The 17847-nt window shown below is 43.2% G+C and overlaps 2 protein-coding genes across 2 annotated transcripts; both read left to right on the top strand.

Moving 5' to 3' along the window:
- The first annotated feature begins 1884 nt into the window (after positions 1-1884).
- On the top strand, positions 1885-9463 carry LOC100821229 (phenylalanine--tRNA ligase beta subunit, cytoplasmic). The gene is made up of 19 exons (XM_003575907.4): positions 1885-2090; positions 2162-2217; positions 2319-2422; positions 3196-3325; positions 3999-4114; positions 4218-4284; positions 5256-5297; positions 5445-5486; positions 5667-5743; positions 5833-5959; positions 6057-6224; positions 6489-6614; positions 6755-6865; positions 6978-7112; positions 7737-7811; positions 8304-8411; positions 8497-8583; positions 8667-8753; positions 9064-9463. The coding sequence occupies exons 1-19, from the start codon at positions 2033-2035 to the stop codon at positions 9130-9132; spliced, it is 1785 nt and encodes a 594-aa protein (XP_003575955.1). The 5' UTR covers positions 1885-2032; the 3' UTR covers positions 9133-9463.
- Positions 9464-11345: 1882 nt separating this feature from the next.
- LOC100845825 (dicarboxylate transporter 1, chloroplastic) lies at positions 11346-14510 on the top strand. The gene is made up of 3 exons (XM_003575906.4): positions 11346-12499; positions 13082-13303; positions 13886-14510. Exons 1-3 carry the CDS (start codon positions 11408-11410, stop codon positions 14246-14248), a joined length of 1677 nt encoding a protein of 558 aa, XP_003575954.3. The 5' UTR covers positions 11346-11407; the 3' UTR covers positions 14249-14510.
- The last annotated feature ends 3337 nt before the right edge of the window (positions 14511-17847 follow it).

Here is a 17847-nt window from a genome sequence, read left to right as displayed (position 1 = left end):
GCCGATGGACGAAGGAGGAACCGGAGGAGGGAGGACGTGAAGGGGAACACGCACAAACACGCAAACACACCACGGTTTACCCTAGTTCGGAGCCCTCTTGTCGAGGTAAGACTCCTACTCTTACTTTGTTGTATTAGCCGAGATAGACAAGCTTTACAATGGCGCTCCTTGAGCTGTATTCTTGAGAAAGAACAAGAAGAAAGGGGAAACCCTAGAATGCTCCGCCTCTCCTGTGTGTGTCTCTACCGAGGGGTGAGGTTCTATTTATAGGCCAGGCATGTCACACTGACATGCAGACCGAGTCTAACGTCATCTTCCTTGGACCCCGTCGGGCACGCGGCTCGGTTCCATCCAGGAAGTACTGCAGGGGTCAAGACAACTTTACTTTTCCTACCAGCAGCGGGTACGGCTATCCTCTGCCGGCTTCCGTCATAGATTCGCTTTCGGTGCTTCTTTTGCGTGGTCACCTGACACTGATACGCAGACGCTGACCGCTTTCCCTGGAGTGATGATGGCGCTGCTTTATTTTACACCGCGTGGTTAGGATAAGACCGTTGAGGGATCTCGGCTACCGCCGAGACCAACATGCTCGTCCTTATCCTGCAAACTCATAAAGTAAGATAGCCCCGCCGACATACGCTTGGCATGCCGGCTTAGAGTTAGTCGTACTCCATGATGCCGGCATACGTAGCTATGCAGGCCTTTGCCTCCGTTATCTTGGCTAGAGTGGTGTTGCCATGACCCTACCCGGGGTCATCCCCCCGACACAAGGTCCTTGTAGGTTTTTTCCGGCACATACACATGTTTAATTTCTCTTCTTCCGACCATAAGCAAGTACTTTTATACTACTGAAGTCACATAAATTCTGCATTAATTCTGTATTAATAAAGTAATCATCGGTGAAATGTTTTTCCAAAGCAAATGAAACAAATCTTATGTGGTGAGACGGAGGGAGTTATCGCAGTCTCTCTAGTAGGTTCTTTACAACACCTTCTTCCATGCACACCATCGTCATGATGTTCCCTCACCTGGAACCTCTACCGAGCGTCTCCGTCTCTCGAGTTCTTCCCCAACGCTCTCCTCCCAAACGCCATGGATGACCAACGGTGGAGCTCAAGTTTGTGTCACCGAGCTTAGAAAGACACGGGGATCGTAGTGAATGGGTCCATGGTAGCCAGATCCGGTTCTGCTAGGACTTCGCTCGTGGAACTTTGGAGGTAAAGATTTCTTATTTTCTGGCCTGACACGTTGCAAGCACATATGCTCTTGCTGCACACACCAGGTGATATGTTGCAATGGTTTTGGACATTTGCTAAGACAGGGTTGATTTTATGTTGCGAACAAGTCTTTTTTATGTTGTCCGTGTTGTTTCCGAATGTTATATATGTTGATTTTTTCATGCTGCATACATCACTTCCACCGGTTTTAAACTTTTTTGTCACGACGAAACCATGAGAGAAAAATTGCAACATACAATAGTTTATTTCTAGAACTTGTTCTCCTTTTCTTTGTATCATATTATAAATTATTGGATTTTATACAATTGCACGGAGGAATCTAATTGACGACAACAAACCGCAATTTTAGGTGTGAAATAATTTTACAAAACAAATCCAAACACTACCAATGCTTAAACATTTTCTGTAAACCACACTGAAACGGCATCTCGTCCCCCGCAATATCGGCAAGCCCATAGCGATCAGACAACCGCGAGAGTGGTTACTTGGAGGACACGAATGGACAAGCAAGATGTCCGGCTTTGTATGGGCGGTCCATCGCCGTGGCGGACACGAATGGACAAGCAAGACGTCCGGCTTCGTTCACAGACCAACCAGGGCCCGCAAGCTATATCTCTGCCCGCAGCAGCGTGCGCGCTGCACGTGACAGAACCCAAAGCCCCGGCCCCACCTGACAGTCCAAACCCCCTCTTGAGTCTTGACCCCAACCCTTCCTCCTCACCTCATCGCCTCCGCCGCCGCCGTCGCGCTCTAGGTTTCCCGTCGCCGCAGGCAGCCCTCCTCCGCCCGCCGCTATGCCCACGGTCAGCGTCGGCCGCGACCGCCTCTTCGCCGCCCTCGGCAGGGTCTACAGTAAGCACCTCCGCGTCCTTCCCCGCCCGCGAACACCTAGCTAATTCGTCGCTTTGCCGTGGCTTCTGCAGCTCAGGAGGAGTTCGAGGCGCTCTGCTTCGAGTTCGGCATCGAGCTTGACGACGTGGTGAGCCGCTAGGATATCTGTCTTGTTCTCTCTCCTACTCCCCTGCTCTGGTTTTCGGGTGTTGTTTGGTTGGATCTGATTTGCTTCCTGGTTCTGTGTAGACCACGGAGAAGGCCATCATTCGGAAGGAGAAGCACCTGGAGGAAGATGGTGAGGCCGATGGGGAAGACGAGGTCATCTACAAGATCGAGGTTGCCGCCAATAGGTCAGTACATTTCGGTTTTGCCAGCTGAACTGTCTGTAGTGATCGCCAAAATGCTCTAAATTGAGTTGATATGTTGTGTAATTCCTGTCCATGTCTGCATCGCTAGCTCAATTGGCCTGCGTCCATGCTACTTGTCCAAATGGATATACATACCGAGTATGATGCTAGTGTCTATTTCTGATTTCTGGCTATGGTTGCTTCTACGAATTGGTCTCAACCTAGTTGTTTTCCTTTGACGCGGAACACGTAGTCGTCGCGAGCAAATTTCGTTCTGCTATTCCAGTTCGATGTTTTAGGTCTTTTAAGGAAATTTGGCATGCCATGCCTCACCCAATTGCAGGAGTTTGCGGAAATAATCTTGTAATCTGTACTAAAGTCAGGTAACCTGCTTAATTTATGCCTGATGTGTCATAAGACTTCACATAGTGCTTCCACATTACCCATTCCATCCAGCCAGACAATCTACATTGGTTTATAGATGCGAATATCTAGTATTTCTGGCATAAAGTAAGATACCCAATGACAAGGAGCTTAAGCATAGCTCTCCCTGAGAAGCAAGTGATACAGCTGGAACTTCCAGTATGGCTGCCTTGTTACGAGTTACGACTTCACACCAGTCGCAAGCCTGTCTTGTTTAGCCTCATGCCTTCATGATCTGTTCTTTTCGTTTAATTTATTATGTTCAGTTTGATGAATTATTGGTTGTCAAATAATTTACAAACAAATATCATTATATTACTTATTCAGTTGGATCTTCACTACAATCCATGCAGATATGATCTGTTATGTCTTGAAGGAATAGCAAGGTCACTTCGCATTTTCATCGGAGCTGAAGCGACCCCTCTATTCAAAACTTCCTCAATCCCTCGTGGTTCGATGCTTCAGATGCATGTTAGACCACAGGTAATTGTTTGACATGTTTGTACCCTTGTCTAGCTCTTTATTATACATATATGTACCCTTGTCTAGCTCCTTATTATACAAATATTGTACATAATTTCTTATGATCTTTTTATGACATATTCATGTTACAAATAGCATTCTGTAAAAAATTTAAACCAAAAGTAAGGTTAAACTTCTTCGATCTGGTTTTGCTACCTATCGGGTAATGAATATGTGTAGGCTGTAGATAAAACTGATGAACATAGTACAGGGGTGGGAACCCTTAACAGCTTAATTGCTTTATGGATTCTTGATTAGTGGTATAGAAAAATCTTTTCAAATAAAGGAGAAATGACTCATAGTTAAATACATGATAGAGACGAAATTTTAGGGGGGTAAAGGAAAGATAAGACTAGTTTACTGTACTTTAATTTTCTATAGATATGTTTGGTATGCTTAGTCTAGGCATGTTGTTTTCGCCCTGACCATTACTTTAGCATGAAAAAGAAATACATTTTGTATGTCCATGCTTCATCCTAAACACTAGAAGCAGATGGCACATAAAGTGATGGATTAATTGTCATATTTGAGAATGTTAACTGTGTTTCTCCAGAATGGTAGTAGATAATGTATATGCTCATCTATAAAAGGGAAGTCAAAGCCTTGACCTGTGGATATTTTGATTTCTTTGCAGACTGCACAAATCAGACCATACGTGGTTTGTGCTGTCCTAAGAGGAGTAACTTTCGATGAGGTCAGATACAACAGCTTCATTGATCTTCAAGATAAACTGCACCAAAATATTTGCCGGTATAACTTATCTGGTTCCTGTGGTAGTTTATTGTATTTGAATGGAAGGTCACACTTTATGCCGTAATTAGTTAACTGACTATGCTGTGATGATGGAAAACAGGAAGAGAACTCTTGTTGCTATCGGTACCCATGATTTGGACACTCTAAAGGGACCCTTCTCTTACGAGGTAGATTTCTGACGTTTGTTAGTCAATAATCACTATTATCTTAATTGTTATCTCTTTGATGTGTTCTGCATGTTTCCTTTTCTTTTCTGTTGTTGGTATGGGGTTCCTTGCGTATTTAGAAGACCAAATGCATTTCAAGAATTACTAATCCATAAGTTGGAGGAATTCTTCATCACTGGTAGAAAGGTCGAGAAATAGAACCATATTTGAGTCGTTCCCAATAGCCATGAGATGATCATCTTATGGTGATCTTTTTTTTTTGAACGTATTTGAGTATTTCTGTTTTAGGATCTATCCTTGAGTGTTTTTTTGCCAAAAGTAGTTTACTTTTTTGTAGTGATAGCAAAACATTGGGACATCTTGTGGTATGTTTAGTTGATTGTGCACTTATCCGCTATGCTAGCTCGTGTTGAGGTTTTAGTTTATTGGCCCAAAAGCTCCCTTCCACTGCTTTCAGGCTGTGTTTAGGAAGATTCAGGTTTATCTTGAGGTAATCGGAATAAGTATTTCTAAACACGATGTCTTCATGTGGAAGTTTAAACCCATCTTGATCTTGTATTGATAAACCGAAGCTCCTTTCTACCAGCTTATGAGAGAAGCCAAATTTTGGAGGAAGCTTAAGCCCTTTAATTAAAACCTAGTGCATTCTGGCTTGAAACTTATATAACACAAGACCAAGAAGCTCCCCTCTGTTTGGGTTTGTCTCAACCTATAAGTCCATAAGTTTACTCTTTTGTTTGTTTTAAGATCTTGGCAGAAATCTTGTACCTTGTGTGCAACTGCTTGAGTATGATATATATCGTTTCGTGTTTACGTATACAAACCTCTTTCAGATAGCCCTTTCTTCAAGTTTTGATTAATAATTGTAAACATACATTTCTTTTATAGCTATTGATGTGGTGACGCAAATGCCCTGTTGAATGTTGATTCCTTTCATCATTTTTATTTGACATATTTATTAATCTTCCCAGGCTCTACCACCACAGGAAATCAATTTTGTCCCATTAAAGCAGGTAAAAGAACTCGCCACTTTCAACCATGCGAGATACTATGCTTATTTTGCTCATTACTCTTTGGGCATTATTGCAGTTCAATTTTCTGGCAAGCAGGCGTTTCTGCTTACACTTTCTTAATTTTGTTTGCTTTGTTATATGGTTCAGGAGCAAAAGTTCAGAGCTGATGCATTGATGGATTTCTACAGAGTAAGTAGCCACATCACAGTTTTTATAGTGCCACTGCTAACGTAATATTGCCACTATTGACCGTGGCAAACATAATTTTCTGAATTCTTGAGTTCTATTGTAGGTTCTGAGTTCTGATTTTCTTTAGGTAATCTATCTGTACATATTGGTCACTCATTGTTTATGCTTTCTTTGTGGCAGTCAGACATGAAGTTGAAGAAATTTTTGCATATAATCGAGAATTCTCCAGTTTACCCAGTCATATATGATAGCAACAGGTAATCAAATTCCATGCTAGTGCTATTACATATTTCAAATCCTTTATTTGTATTGTTCAAACAGCAAGCTGACACTTAATACTTTGTAGAACTGTATTATCATTACCTCCTATCATTAATGGTGCGCATTCTGCTATCACCCTGAAGACAAGGAATGTGTTTATTGAATGTACTGCTACAGACCTCACAAAAGCAAATATTGTTCTGAATACAATGGTAAGTGTAATGTAATGCTATAAACATGAATAATATTCCATCCTTTTGGATGAAGATTAGAGTTATTTATTGATGCACTTGTTTCTTATGTGTCCAGGTTGCAATGTTCTCGGAATACTGTGAAAATAAGTTTGAAGTGGAACCAGTTGAAGTGGTATCTTCTGATGGAAGCAAAGCCATTTACCCTGATCTTTCATGTTACAAGTTGGAGGTTTCGCTCTCTGATATCGTTGGTCCCATTGGGATTTCCCTAGACGAGACACAGGTATATTACGTTAATGCCTGAAAGATGAAGTACCGCTTTCTTTTACTGGGACAAACGACCACATATCCAGATTAGTAGTTGAATAACCGTTCTACATTAATTGTTTTTCTTAATGCAATTTCAACGTTCCTGCATCTAATTCTGAGTTCAACAAATGTTTGTGATCCCATAATGTCATATTTTCTTCTTGAATTTTATGAACTTAAGTTTGCATGCTTGAGCAACTGGGCAAGTGAAATGATCCGACTGTATTTGGAAGTGCAGGTTATCTCCCTTTTGAAAAAAATGCAGTTGCAAGCGGAACTTTGCCCATCAAACGGGGAGCCTCGTTTTTCGGTGTCTGTCCCTCCTACGAGAAGTGACATTTTGCATGCCCGTGATTTGGCGGAGGTAAAATATGCAATTCCCTACCTGTCAGCCATGTTTGTGGTTATTTGTTCATAATTGTCAATCTAACTTTGTACTAAATCCAAGACACTTATTATGAGGAGTAGTTTTTTGTGGCTGATTACCATTTTTGTTCCATAAAGGATGTTGCTATAGCTTATGGGTACAACAATGTCCCAAAATCAAAGCCGAAGTCTATGACAATAGGTGGAAGGCAACCACTAAACCGTTTCTCTGATAAAATTCGTGCTGAGGTATGTTCTTAAAATATTCAGTACTCCTACTTATTAGGAGTTTCTTCACTCGGTCCATATACATATTTCACCAATTGATTGTTTACTGAAAAAATAACTTTTTGTGGAGCAGGTTACAAGAGCTGGCTATATGGAGGTGCTCACGTTTGTTTTGACTTCACATGAAGAAAACTTTGACATGCTAAACAGGACAGATGATGGGAACAAAGCAGTCATTATTGCAAACCCCCGTACTTCTGAATTTGAGGTGAATTGCCCAAGTATTCATGGTTGTCTTTATGATTGGATGTTTTTTTCTCACTGCTGATTGCAGTATAAAATATTATCTGTTGTGAATTGCATATTGATCAACGAGCAGTGTAAGCGTTCATTCTGGAGGCCTGGCCTTCTATGCTGAGTATCTTTGTTACTCCTTCCGATCCATATTAGTTGTCGAAATATTACATGTATCTAGACGCTTTTTAGGCATAGATACATATTTGGGCAAATTTGAGACAATTTATATGGATCGGAGGGAGTATCTTTTTTTCTAGAATAGTTGTTGATAATTGACCTATCCATACAAGTAAAATCATGAATGAGTAGCGTGAACAACTACTCTGGTGTCCACTATTTACTGATGTAAGTTGATGACATGTTATGGTTCTGCCTTTTTTGATAAAATGCAACTTTGGATGTTATTAGTTATATATTTATCGCACTCTTGGTATCTTCTGTCATTCTTATTTAGCTGTCTTCACTTGTCAACTGCAAAAGAAGCTTAACACTGTTTTTACATTGATCATTTGTTTCTTATTTGACATTGTAAATATAATTTCCATTAGCTTGTTCCCACATGTGATGTATGATGTTCTTGTTTGTGATCATGCAGGTTGTTAGAACTAGTCTCATGTCATGTCTGTTAAAAACACTGAAGCATAATATAGACCATCCAAGACCCATAAAGGTACTTACTGAAACAACCCTATTAACATTGTTGTCGAGGTGTTATTCTTGTAGCTAGTTATTACCAATACTTCCTTTTTATATAACGCCAACTCTAATTATTGGCTGACACATAATATAATATTGGTTGTACCTCACGCACAATTAGCTTTGTTAATACTCCCTCCATTTTACAAAGGTTGGCGTATTTTGTTTCGTTAAGACAAGGCTTTGACCAAGAATTACACTATTAATATGTAACATATATGATACAAACTCATGATTATTAGAAAGAACTTTTAAAGATGAATCTATTGATATAAATTTCATGTATGTAAAAACACATATTAATAGTTATTATTGGTCAAAGCCTTGTCTTAACGAAACAAAATACGCCAACCTTTATGAAATGGAGGGAGTATGTAACATCATGGTTTTCTAAATGGAGAGCTTTCATGTGGCTGCTTATATTGGTCATAGTCAATTAGAAATGAAAGCCATTTTTTGCATGCAGATTTTTGAAGTTGGTGATGTAGTGGCATTGGATGCATCTCGTGATGTTGGTGCCTCTAATAATCGCCGGCTTGCAGCTCTGTACTGTAATAGTAATTCTGGATTTGAGGTAATACACATGTTTTTTTTTGTACGAATGATATTTGCAGATTTTTGTTCTCTAGTCCTTGGCTAATTATTGCGGATTATAACAGGAAATCATGGGTTTGGTGGATAGGACTGTCAAAATTGTGAGAGCGCCACATATTAATTTTGGCAAGACTTACTACGTTCCCACAAGTGTAAGCATTTAAATTCTTGATACATTTAAATAGACTAAAGTTCCTTGCTGTTATAAACATCAGTACTGATATCTTGTCTATAGGAACCTGAGTTCTTTACGAAAAGGCAATGCAAAATTGTTATGAGCGATGGGAAACAGGTTGGCTACCTAGGAATTGTCCATCCTGAGGTAATTCTTGTCATATCAAGAAAATATGCCATGATAACTGTTATGGAGCTTTTAGTTTGTGCACTCATATATAGCTTTATTATCTGACGGCGATAAACAACATATTTTCTGTAAACTGCAAGAAGCCATCTAGTTGTAACAGAAGTACCCCAAAACCCTTCAAGTGACAACGGTGCCAGAAATAAGACCGGTGAAAGCACATAGATCAAAACATTTCAAAACGATTTACATTTCAAAACGATTTGTGCAAATATCCACCACATTTAGTCATTTGGAATAACTAATGTGACATATTCTTTGTTACATGCAGGTGCTAAGAAAATTTGGCATTCCTGACCCCTGCACTTTCGTTGAGATTGACATCGAGGCTTTGTTGTAGTGCCATCTACTGTGAATCAGGGGCTGCTCCTGTTGGTTTTCTTCAGGTGATAGTTTGACATGCGTGGGGTATCTCAACAGGCCTCTTATTTGAGTTCTGACACAACATGTGATGGTAGCATTTGCGCTCACATCTTTTTGACTCGGGAAAAGGGAAGATATATAGTGATAGTAAAGATGCCCCCCTTTTGTGTGTGTGTGTGTGACAGAAACATCTGTTCAAGATCATGTTTATCTCGTTTCCATTGTAATACAACATCATTTCTGGCACAGCTTTCTATTAAAAAAAAGGCTAGTTAAAGTTATATCGTGAAGAATTTGATGTTGAAAAAGCAAAGCCCTTTGGTTCTCTTCCACACAGCAGATTTGACACGGTGCTGATTCATCTTTTACATTATTCAGTTCATATCTTTGTTGAATGGATCTCGGATTCCAGATCTGCCCTTTTGTCTCGTGCCTTGGTTTTTATCTTAGCTGACGCTGAACTAGCTGTCTATTTCCAGTCTTGGACTGCGAAATTCATGTTGTCTGCTGGTTGTTTTCTATGCGAGTTGCTATCAGCTGCCTACTTTTTTTTCTGATGCCTTCTGAAGAGTGCAAGAGTCAATGGTGGCCATGACGTGATCATAAGCGGACGGTAATCCTCTCCCGATCTGGGCGATCTCGACCGCAGTACCCAGCCACAATCACAAGGACATACCATTCCCGATTGTCATAGCTGCCACTGAATCTAAGCTGGTGGCCCTCGTTTTGCTTGTTTCAGCTGGACATGGTCCGTAGGCTGCGGCTGGACGATCACAAGGACCTTTCAACTACGACATTACGATGTATGAACTGGGATGTACTAGTACTATACTTTATGGAGTTTTCTCGCCGTTAGGAAGGAAGATTGGCTGGTTTTCCTTGTTTTGGCGAAGATGGACTTTGCCCAATTAGATTTGAGTATTAAATGCTAATCGAATCGAACTTTGCATGCAACGGTACACTAGTCTCGTCGGCTCCGCTAGCCTCAAGAAATCAAACTGTTCGCCTCGCTAGAGTGCACGCAGGAGAATTATCAAATGTCTTCCAATAAAGATGAAGAAAAGAATAGTATAAGCTACCGAATTGTGAAGAATTGTACGAGCCACGAATAAATGGCAAATTTTTCGATTCAAAGGATGTTTCATGGAAATTGTGAAGAATTGTATGATTAAATCCTATATGACTTTTTCCTATAGATTCCTCTGCACTACATTCAGTAGGAAAGTTAGCATTCAGCCAAATATCTTGGGAAAATTCTCATGTTTTTTCTGTGGTTTAATCGGGTGTGCAAACAGAATCCTGTGGATGCTAATGAATAAGTAATGTGGTCTCGCATTTTCGAAATCCTACGAATGAAAAAAGCCATTATGCGGTAGCTTGTCACCATGTTAATTACGTACAACATAAAAAAAGGAAAGGAATGCACGTCCCATTACTTATTTTTAACAAAGTCTGAGGTATGCGAAGTTGTTTGCAAAGATTAAGTATTAAGAGCCGGTAATGTTTTTTTTAATCAAAAAAGGCTGCGCCCTTGTTTTATTAATGGAAACCATAGTATCTTGACATAATTTAGAATAAACATAGAACATGCATCAGAGCTCTACCCCTACAGGCAAACAACAGCCAGATGCCCACAATTCGAGCTACCCAAAAAACAATTGGGTTCAATGTTAGTGAGCTAGACTCAGTTGCTTATGTATGTTAATTACAACGGAAAAACTGGAAATCTTGTAGCAGTTCATAACCGCCACAAAAAACCAAAGAGCGGCTTTGATAACCATCAACTGCCTATGCCATCGGTTTTCGAGTAACTAGCATCCTTTTCCTGTGACCGACGAAAGATCTCAGTCGTGACTTGCCACAGTCGATGCGAGCAGCGGAGCAGCACCTCGGAGCAGATCGTAAACATCACCGTCAAAAGATCACGAGGCATCACATTACAAAAACAAGCGTTGTTCGTTTATGAAAACAGGTGTTGTTCCTATTTTTCCATAGGGACCCAAATGAGCCGGCAATGAATGCCATGCACCTGTGCAACAAGAGCAGTCATGCAACAGTAACTGACAAATTTGGTTGCATGGTCTACAAACACCGGGTCCATGCGAAAACAAGCCAATCACCCGATCCGATACACCCAAGGCGGCTTGCGCCCCCACCCCATCCCCGCCGTCCATCCAATTAAACCCCACCTCCCTCCCCCATCCCCTCCATTCCCATCCATCTCCATTCCAATCTCCGCCGCCGCCGCCGCCATGGCTTCCTCCACGCCGGCGGCCTCGCCGCTCACCTGCCACCACCTCGGCCTCCGCCTCCGCCCCCACCTCCCCTCCTTCTCCCTCCGCCGTCGCTCCACACTGTCCTCCAAACCCATCTCCCTCTCCCACTCCCACTCCCTCCCCAAACCACTGGCCCTGCCCCCAAGCGCCACCGCTCGCCGCCATCTCCTCCCGCCCGTCTCCGCCGCTTCTCCGGCGTCTACCCCCGCGCCGGTCTCGCCTCCGGCCAAGCCGGCGCTGAAGGGCGCGGCCATCAAGCCGCTGCTGGCCTCCATCGCCACGGGGCTGCTCATCTGGTTCATCCCGGCGCCCGCCGGCGTGGCCCGCAACGCGTGGCAGCTGCTCGCGGTGTTCCTCGCCACCATCGTCGGGATCATCACGCAGCCGCTGCCCCTCGGCGCCGTCGCGCTGCTCGGCCTCGGCGCCGCCGTGCTCACCCGCACGCTCACCTTCGCCGCCGCCTTCTCCGCCTTCGGGGACCCCATCCCGTGGCTCATCGCGCTCGCCTTCTTCTTCGCGCGAGGGTTCATCAAGACCGGGCTCGGCAACCGCGTCGCCTACGCCTTCGTCTCCGCATTCGGTGGATCCACGCTCGGCCTCGGCTACTCGCTCGTCTTCGCCGAGGCGTTCCTCGCCCCCGCGATCCCCTCCGTCTCCGCGCGGGCCGGCGGCATCTTCCTCCCGCTCGTCAAATCCCTCTGCGAGGCTTGCGGATCGCGCACCGACGATGGCACGGAGCGGAAGCTCGGCTCGTGGCTCATGCTCACATGCTTCCAGACATCGGTCATCTCGTCAGCCATGTTCCTCACCGCCATGGCGGCCAACCCGCTTGCGGCTAACCTGACGGCCAGCACCATCGGTCAGGGGATCGGGTGGACGCTGTGGGCCAAGGCGGCCATTGTGCCTGGGCTGCTCTCGCTGATAATTGTGCCATTGGTATTGTACGTGATCTACCCGCCGGAGGTGAAGTCCAGCCCTGATGCACCGCGCTTGGCCAAGGAGAAGCTGGCGACGATGGGGCCCATGAGCAAGGAGGAGATTATCATGGCCGGCACGCTTCTGCTCACGGTATGATGCGCGTGTTACTCTGCTGTTTTCACTGCAACAAAAGTTTTTTGGAACCATGCTTAGTTTGCAATCTCTGACATTATTACCAGCTGACTTGCATGCTTGTGTCTACGGTGCTATTTGTATGATGCTGCCGTCCGGTATTTGGAATCTTGTGATTGTTTATTTCAAAGAGCTGTTTGGAAATAGGAATCTCCGAGACTCTAGTATATGTGCCTGTCAATTTTATTTTTATCATGGTCTTCTTTTTCTAGATTGGGAGTACATTAGACGTACTGTCCTTAATTCTAACGGAACTGCTAGCCTTACCTCGCTAGAGACATCTTTGAACCTGGCCATCTCAGGGTTTAAGATTAGAGGTGTTTTACAAGTTTTAAAGGTCAAATTTAGAGAGTTCTACAGTCTTGTGTAATTAAGTCACCATATATTAACATATCCACATATTGATTGCCTTATTTTGTAAACAAGAGGTAACGCTAGTCGAAGCATGGCGGTAGGTTTGTTGCATCAACCTGTCCGCATCTTCCTTGAATGTCAACTGGAATACTTTTCCTTACTGTATTGTGTTGTCCATGCTACCAGGTTGGTCTTTGGATCTTTGGAGGAATGCTGAGTGTAGATGCGGTGTCTGCGGCAATTCTTGGCCTGTCTGTCCTCCTAATTACAGGTGTTGTCACATGGAAAGAGTGTCTGGCAGAGTCTGTGGCATGGGATACCCTGACATGGTTTGCTGCGCTGATCGCAATGGCTGGCTACCTCAACAAATATGGGTTGATTGCCTGGTTCAGTGAGACTGTTGTTAAGGTATGCCCCGTTCTCTACCTTAATTCCCTCCTGAATCTCGAAATAACATGATGCCAAGTTGTTTCAAGTGATCTGCTTTACTATTTTGTTGCTCTTTCTTAATAATTATGATAAACAAATGAGCATGATCGATGTACTTTGTCACAGTATGTCGTATTTTTAGCATTTGACAGCATGAAATTTGCTTTATGCTGATGCATCACTGAAGTTTATTCTTTTAACTTTGGTGATGTCAGTTGCAATAATGTCTTCTGATCATATTACGGTACCCACAAAGAGTTTTTCAATTTTAAAAGGATAGGCTTGGTAATTATGTTATAGTGAGCTTACTTTAACAGTGTTAGATCTAGACTAGCAATGGAAATCGGATTCTTGGTTGCATGAAATAAGACATTAAAGGAGGCCTCATTAGTTTGTTGGATAAATGAGATATGCAGTTCGGTAGTTTGTATCATTCGACCGGATGTACAACTTTTTCGCTCTTTTAATCCAGAGTAACGTCAACATAATAAGGTGGAAGGTGTTTTCAATCTCTCTCTCTCTCTCTCTCTATTCTAATATGTTCTTGTGTTTTTCCCTCAGTTTGTTGGAGGTCTTGGTCTCTCCTGGCAACTATCGTTCGGTGTCTTGGTGCTGCTGTACTTCTACTCCCACTATTTCTTTGCTAGTGGCGCTGCACACATTGGAGCAATGTTCACAGCATTCCTGTCAGTGTCGAGTGCCTTGGGCACCCCTCCGCTTTTCGCCGCCATGGTTCTGTCATTCCTCTCTAACATCATGGGTGGCCTCACCCACTACGGCATAGGGTCAGCCCCTGTCTTCTACGGCGCCGGGTATGTCCCCCTGGCTCAGTGGTGGGGCTATGGATTTGTCATCTCCGTTGTTAACATCATCATCTGGCTTGGTGCCGGAGGCTTCTGGTGGAAGATGATTGGTTTGTGGTGAGCGGCACAGTAAATCCGGAACCTTCGATTTCAACAGAGGACGAATGAAACTAGCAAAACATTTGCAGTGGCACAGGTTGAGCTGACCACGAAGTTTTGTCGACATGATTGGAATCCATTCTTTTTGTTTGTATCCATACATTTGTTTCGTCCTTCCTTTCGGACAGTTACTTGCAATGCCAGGGTGCAGTTTTACTGGCAATCGTCATCTTGTGTTCTTTAATTTGTACTACTTCTGTTTATATTATGCCTTAGATTCTCCACCCGATAGCTTAGATAATGATTGCTGCATGAGGAAACTGGTTTTCCGGCACAAAGAACAGCATTTGGACTTTCAGTCGAACAACTAAAGAGATGGTATCAGCTGATTTTGGCACGGTTTTTACCTGTTACACGTAGATGCTGTTTGGCTTGTGATACGGAGTACGGAGTAGTATTTTTTGCGAAGATGCCTGAAATACATTTGAGAAGTAGGAGCACTATTGCTGTATTTTGGGCACCAGTAACAAAGTTACACACCGTAGCCAGCAGTAACAAAGTTACAGAGTTGAGGAGTACACGAGGGTTTTGTTGTGCCACCCAACATGTCTGTCTTTTATTTCTGATTTGTCAAATAAGAAATGACTTGGTTTCTAAGCAATAGAGCTCTTGTTATTGATTAAACTGAGGACTCACCTTGAGTTATATTTTGGGCATCTCGGAGAAGAGGGTGATGACATGACAGCGATCTCCAATTCCATCTGTGATCTTTTAGTCAAAATCTTACCCCGAATATCTGCATATCATCAAGTGCCGTGTAGGATGTTTGCTGCAGATGATACGAAATTCAGTTTTAACAAAAAGCTGGAGTGGAGAATAACTATGTTGACGCATTCTTGTCACTTTATTCTGGGTTGCCGTCTGCATCCATGCATATGAATACTCGTGTCCCCTCAGCTCACACGATCCTGTCACGAGTCATAGCTTAAGCGAAGGGCATCCGGTTGATACTAAAATTCTTCTCTCCCTTTTTTAATATGTTTTTTTTTCTTATTAAATTTTTTTCTTGATGAGCCCACGTGTCATCCTCTTTTCCGTCTTGGTATCCATGTGGTACCTGTTACTTTTTCAAGTAATCACTACTTAGATGTAGTATTCATCTCTCCTCTACATTGGTCATTTGTTTCTTGGTACCCATGTAGTACCCCTTGCTGAGGATGCTCTAATTGTGTGGGTCAGTTTTGTGACTTTTGTGGTGGTTCCTTTTCCTTTTCTTGTGCAAAGAACGACCGGTGCATTCTGACTGGCATCAGCGTGAATGCGTGATTTCACTCATCCCGACGCAGACGTGCTCGTTAACTAGCGGAACGACGTACGTGGATGTTTTTTCAAAGGGAGTGACCTAGCCTTAAACTATTAGATGTTTGTGGTGATTTCATCAATTTCAAATCTGCTGACTCAATCTCTCGGAGATGTTCATAAAAATAAGTTGGCGCGCGTTCAAAGACGTGGTTGTGCGTGGGTGTTTGTGAGCGCATGTACCGTATTTTTTCAAGAAAAAGAAGTGAAAGGTCTAATACTCCGATTTTCAGTGAAGTTGTTGCCAGGAAGCCTTGAGAAGCTATCCTGATTCCTTTTCTCTTTAGATTCTGGACATGCAATTTCTTTTTCTGATCTGAATATGAAAAGTTTATAATGCCCCAAACTTCAATTGTGTTTGTGTCGTGTTTCACTATCAATATCATTTGCTCACTGGCATGTAACAAAATATATCACAAGCATGCATTGTAGCCATGCAAAAATAAATTTCACTGGTCTTGTTCATGCATAGAGTAGCACACCCATGACCAAATTTGTATGCAAAAAATATACTAGCATGCACACAGGCGCGCGTGCATTGGATATGGCATGCACACCGGATCTCCGCGGATATGATCTGAATGAAGTCGAAAGAAGGCAGCACACCAAGATTTCGTCACAAGTATAGTTTGAAAATCCTCATGAGTTCAACATAAAACAGGCATTTTCTAACTTGTAAGGACATCGGTGGCGCTTCGATCAATGGCAGATGGTGGAGCTGCGTTGGAGGTGTCCAACCTTTTCTTTTACTAATGATTATTGGATCGAACTAACTATCTGAGCTTCTCATGGCATGGTTGATTGAATCTATTTTTAAATGCTATACTAGATGGACTAAAGTGTGTCCCTTTTTCCTTGCTTAGTCGACTAGAGGGCTCACTTGACAGATTTCGGATTAGTGCCCACTAAAATTTCTACTGCAATAGTGGCCCCTATGGCAAATTAAAGTGTTGAAACTGAAACAGAATAGTAATATAATTTAAAAATCCTAGCGAAACCAAAATAAAATTTAGAATCGAATTTTACTAAACTTTTCACTCCCGTTTCAGAAAATTTCATTCGAATAATCTAGAGAGGGGATGAAAACCCCGGCGAGCCTTGCGCCATAGAATTTCCGACTTAGGGTGTGTCTGGTTCTTACCCATTTGCCAATTATTGCCAACCATTGTCTAGCCAAATATTTGACTAAGAATCATATTGACCCATGGTTGGCCAAAAAAGTTGCCAAAATTTGTGAAAAGAGGTGTGAGAAAGTTGACAAGATTTTTTTTGGCAACCAAATTTTCGGCTACCAACCAACCACACAACACAAAGATGAAAATAATATAGGTTGCCAAAATTTGATTAGAAAAAACCTTTGGACAAGAACCAAACACTTGGAAAGCGTAGGCAAAAGAGAAACTGGACAATGACAATGGGAAGGACGGACGACGTCATCGTTCCCTTTCAATCAGCAAACAGCCTGAGCCTCATTACACATTTATGACGTCATAAATCCAAATCGAAGCAACCCACGGGATACCACTGCCGGCAACGTGGCGGCCAGGCAGCGGGCGTCGGGCTCGAGTCCGACCGAGCCGGCCGTGCGTGCGTGCGTGCGTCGGGCTCGACCCGCCGCGCCGGACCACGCTACCAGCCGGACGGAACTCGGGAGCGCCCCGCGAGCCCGATTTGATAGCGCCCACCTCGAGTCCGCCGCGCCCTCCGTGAAAATCTTTTCTCACCCACCCTGAGCCCGCTAAGCCCACTGACATGCCGGCATGGTATAAACGGAGCCCCAGTGTCGGTGACTCCGTAAGTCTGCTCTGACTGGATCCGCTGGGCGGGCGCGAGAAGCGAGGAGGGAGTGTATCGGGCAGCGAATATAACCAACCGGCGCGCACGGGCGGTTCATCTGATTGGTCGCTCGCGGCGCGCCACCGGCTGGCCTTTTTTTCTTTTTTTCTTTCTTTCTTTCTTTTTTACTACTACTCCCTGCTGGGTCTCTGGCAGACTGACACGTTCAGCCGGAGTGACTGGCTCAAACAAAGGCAACCTTGGAATTATGTGAATTTGCATCTCACCTTTTTATGTCTTTTCAACTAGTTTTCGTTTCACGGTGTGCGTTAGTATTGCGGCACGTGTTGGGTCTTCAACCAGCTCGTGATGATTCGGTTTCTAACTCTTTCTGGTCTGCAGTGGAGTAGTAGTTGTTGTCGTCATTTCGAACAATAATAGATTTCAAATATTTTTTTCCCATAATTCTTGTTGAAACGAAATTAT

The sequence above is a fragment of the Brachypodium distachyon genome, chromosome 4, assembly GCF_000005505.3.
Source record: "Brachypodium distachyon strain Bd21 chromosome 4, Brachypodium_distachyon_v3.0, whole genome shotgun sequence".
Classification (NCBI taxonomy): Eukaryota; Viridiplantae; Streptophyta; class Magnoliopsida; order Poales; family Poaceae; genus Brachypodium; species Brachypodium distachyon.
Note: the sequence above shows the minus strand (reverse complement) of the source record. Positions and strands in the feature narration are given on the sequence as shown.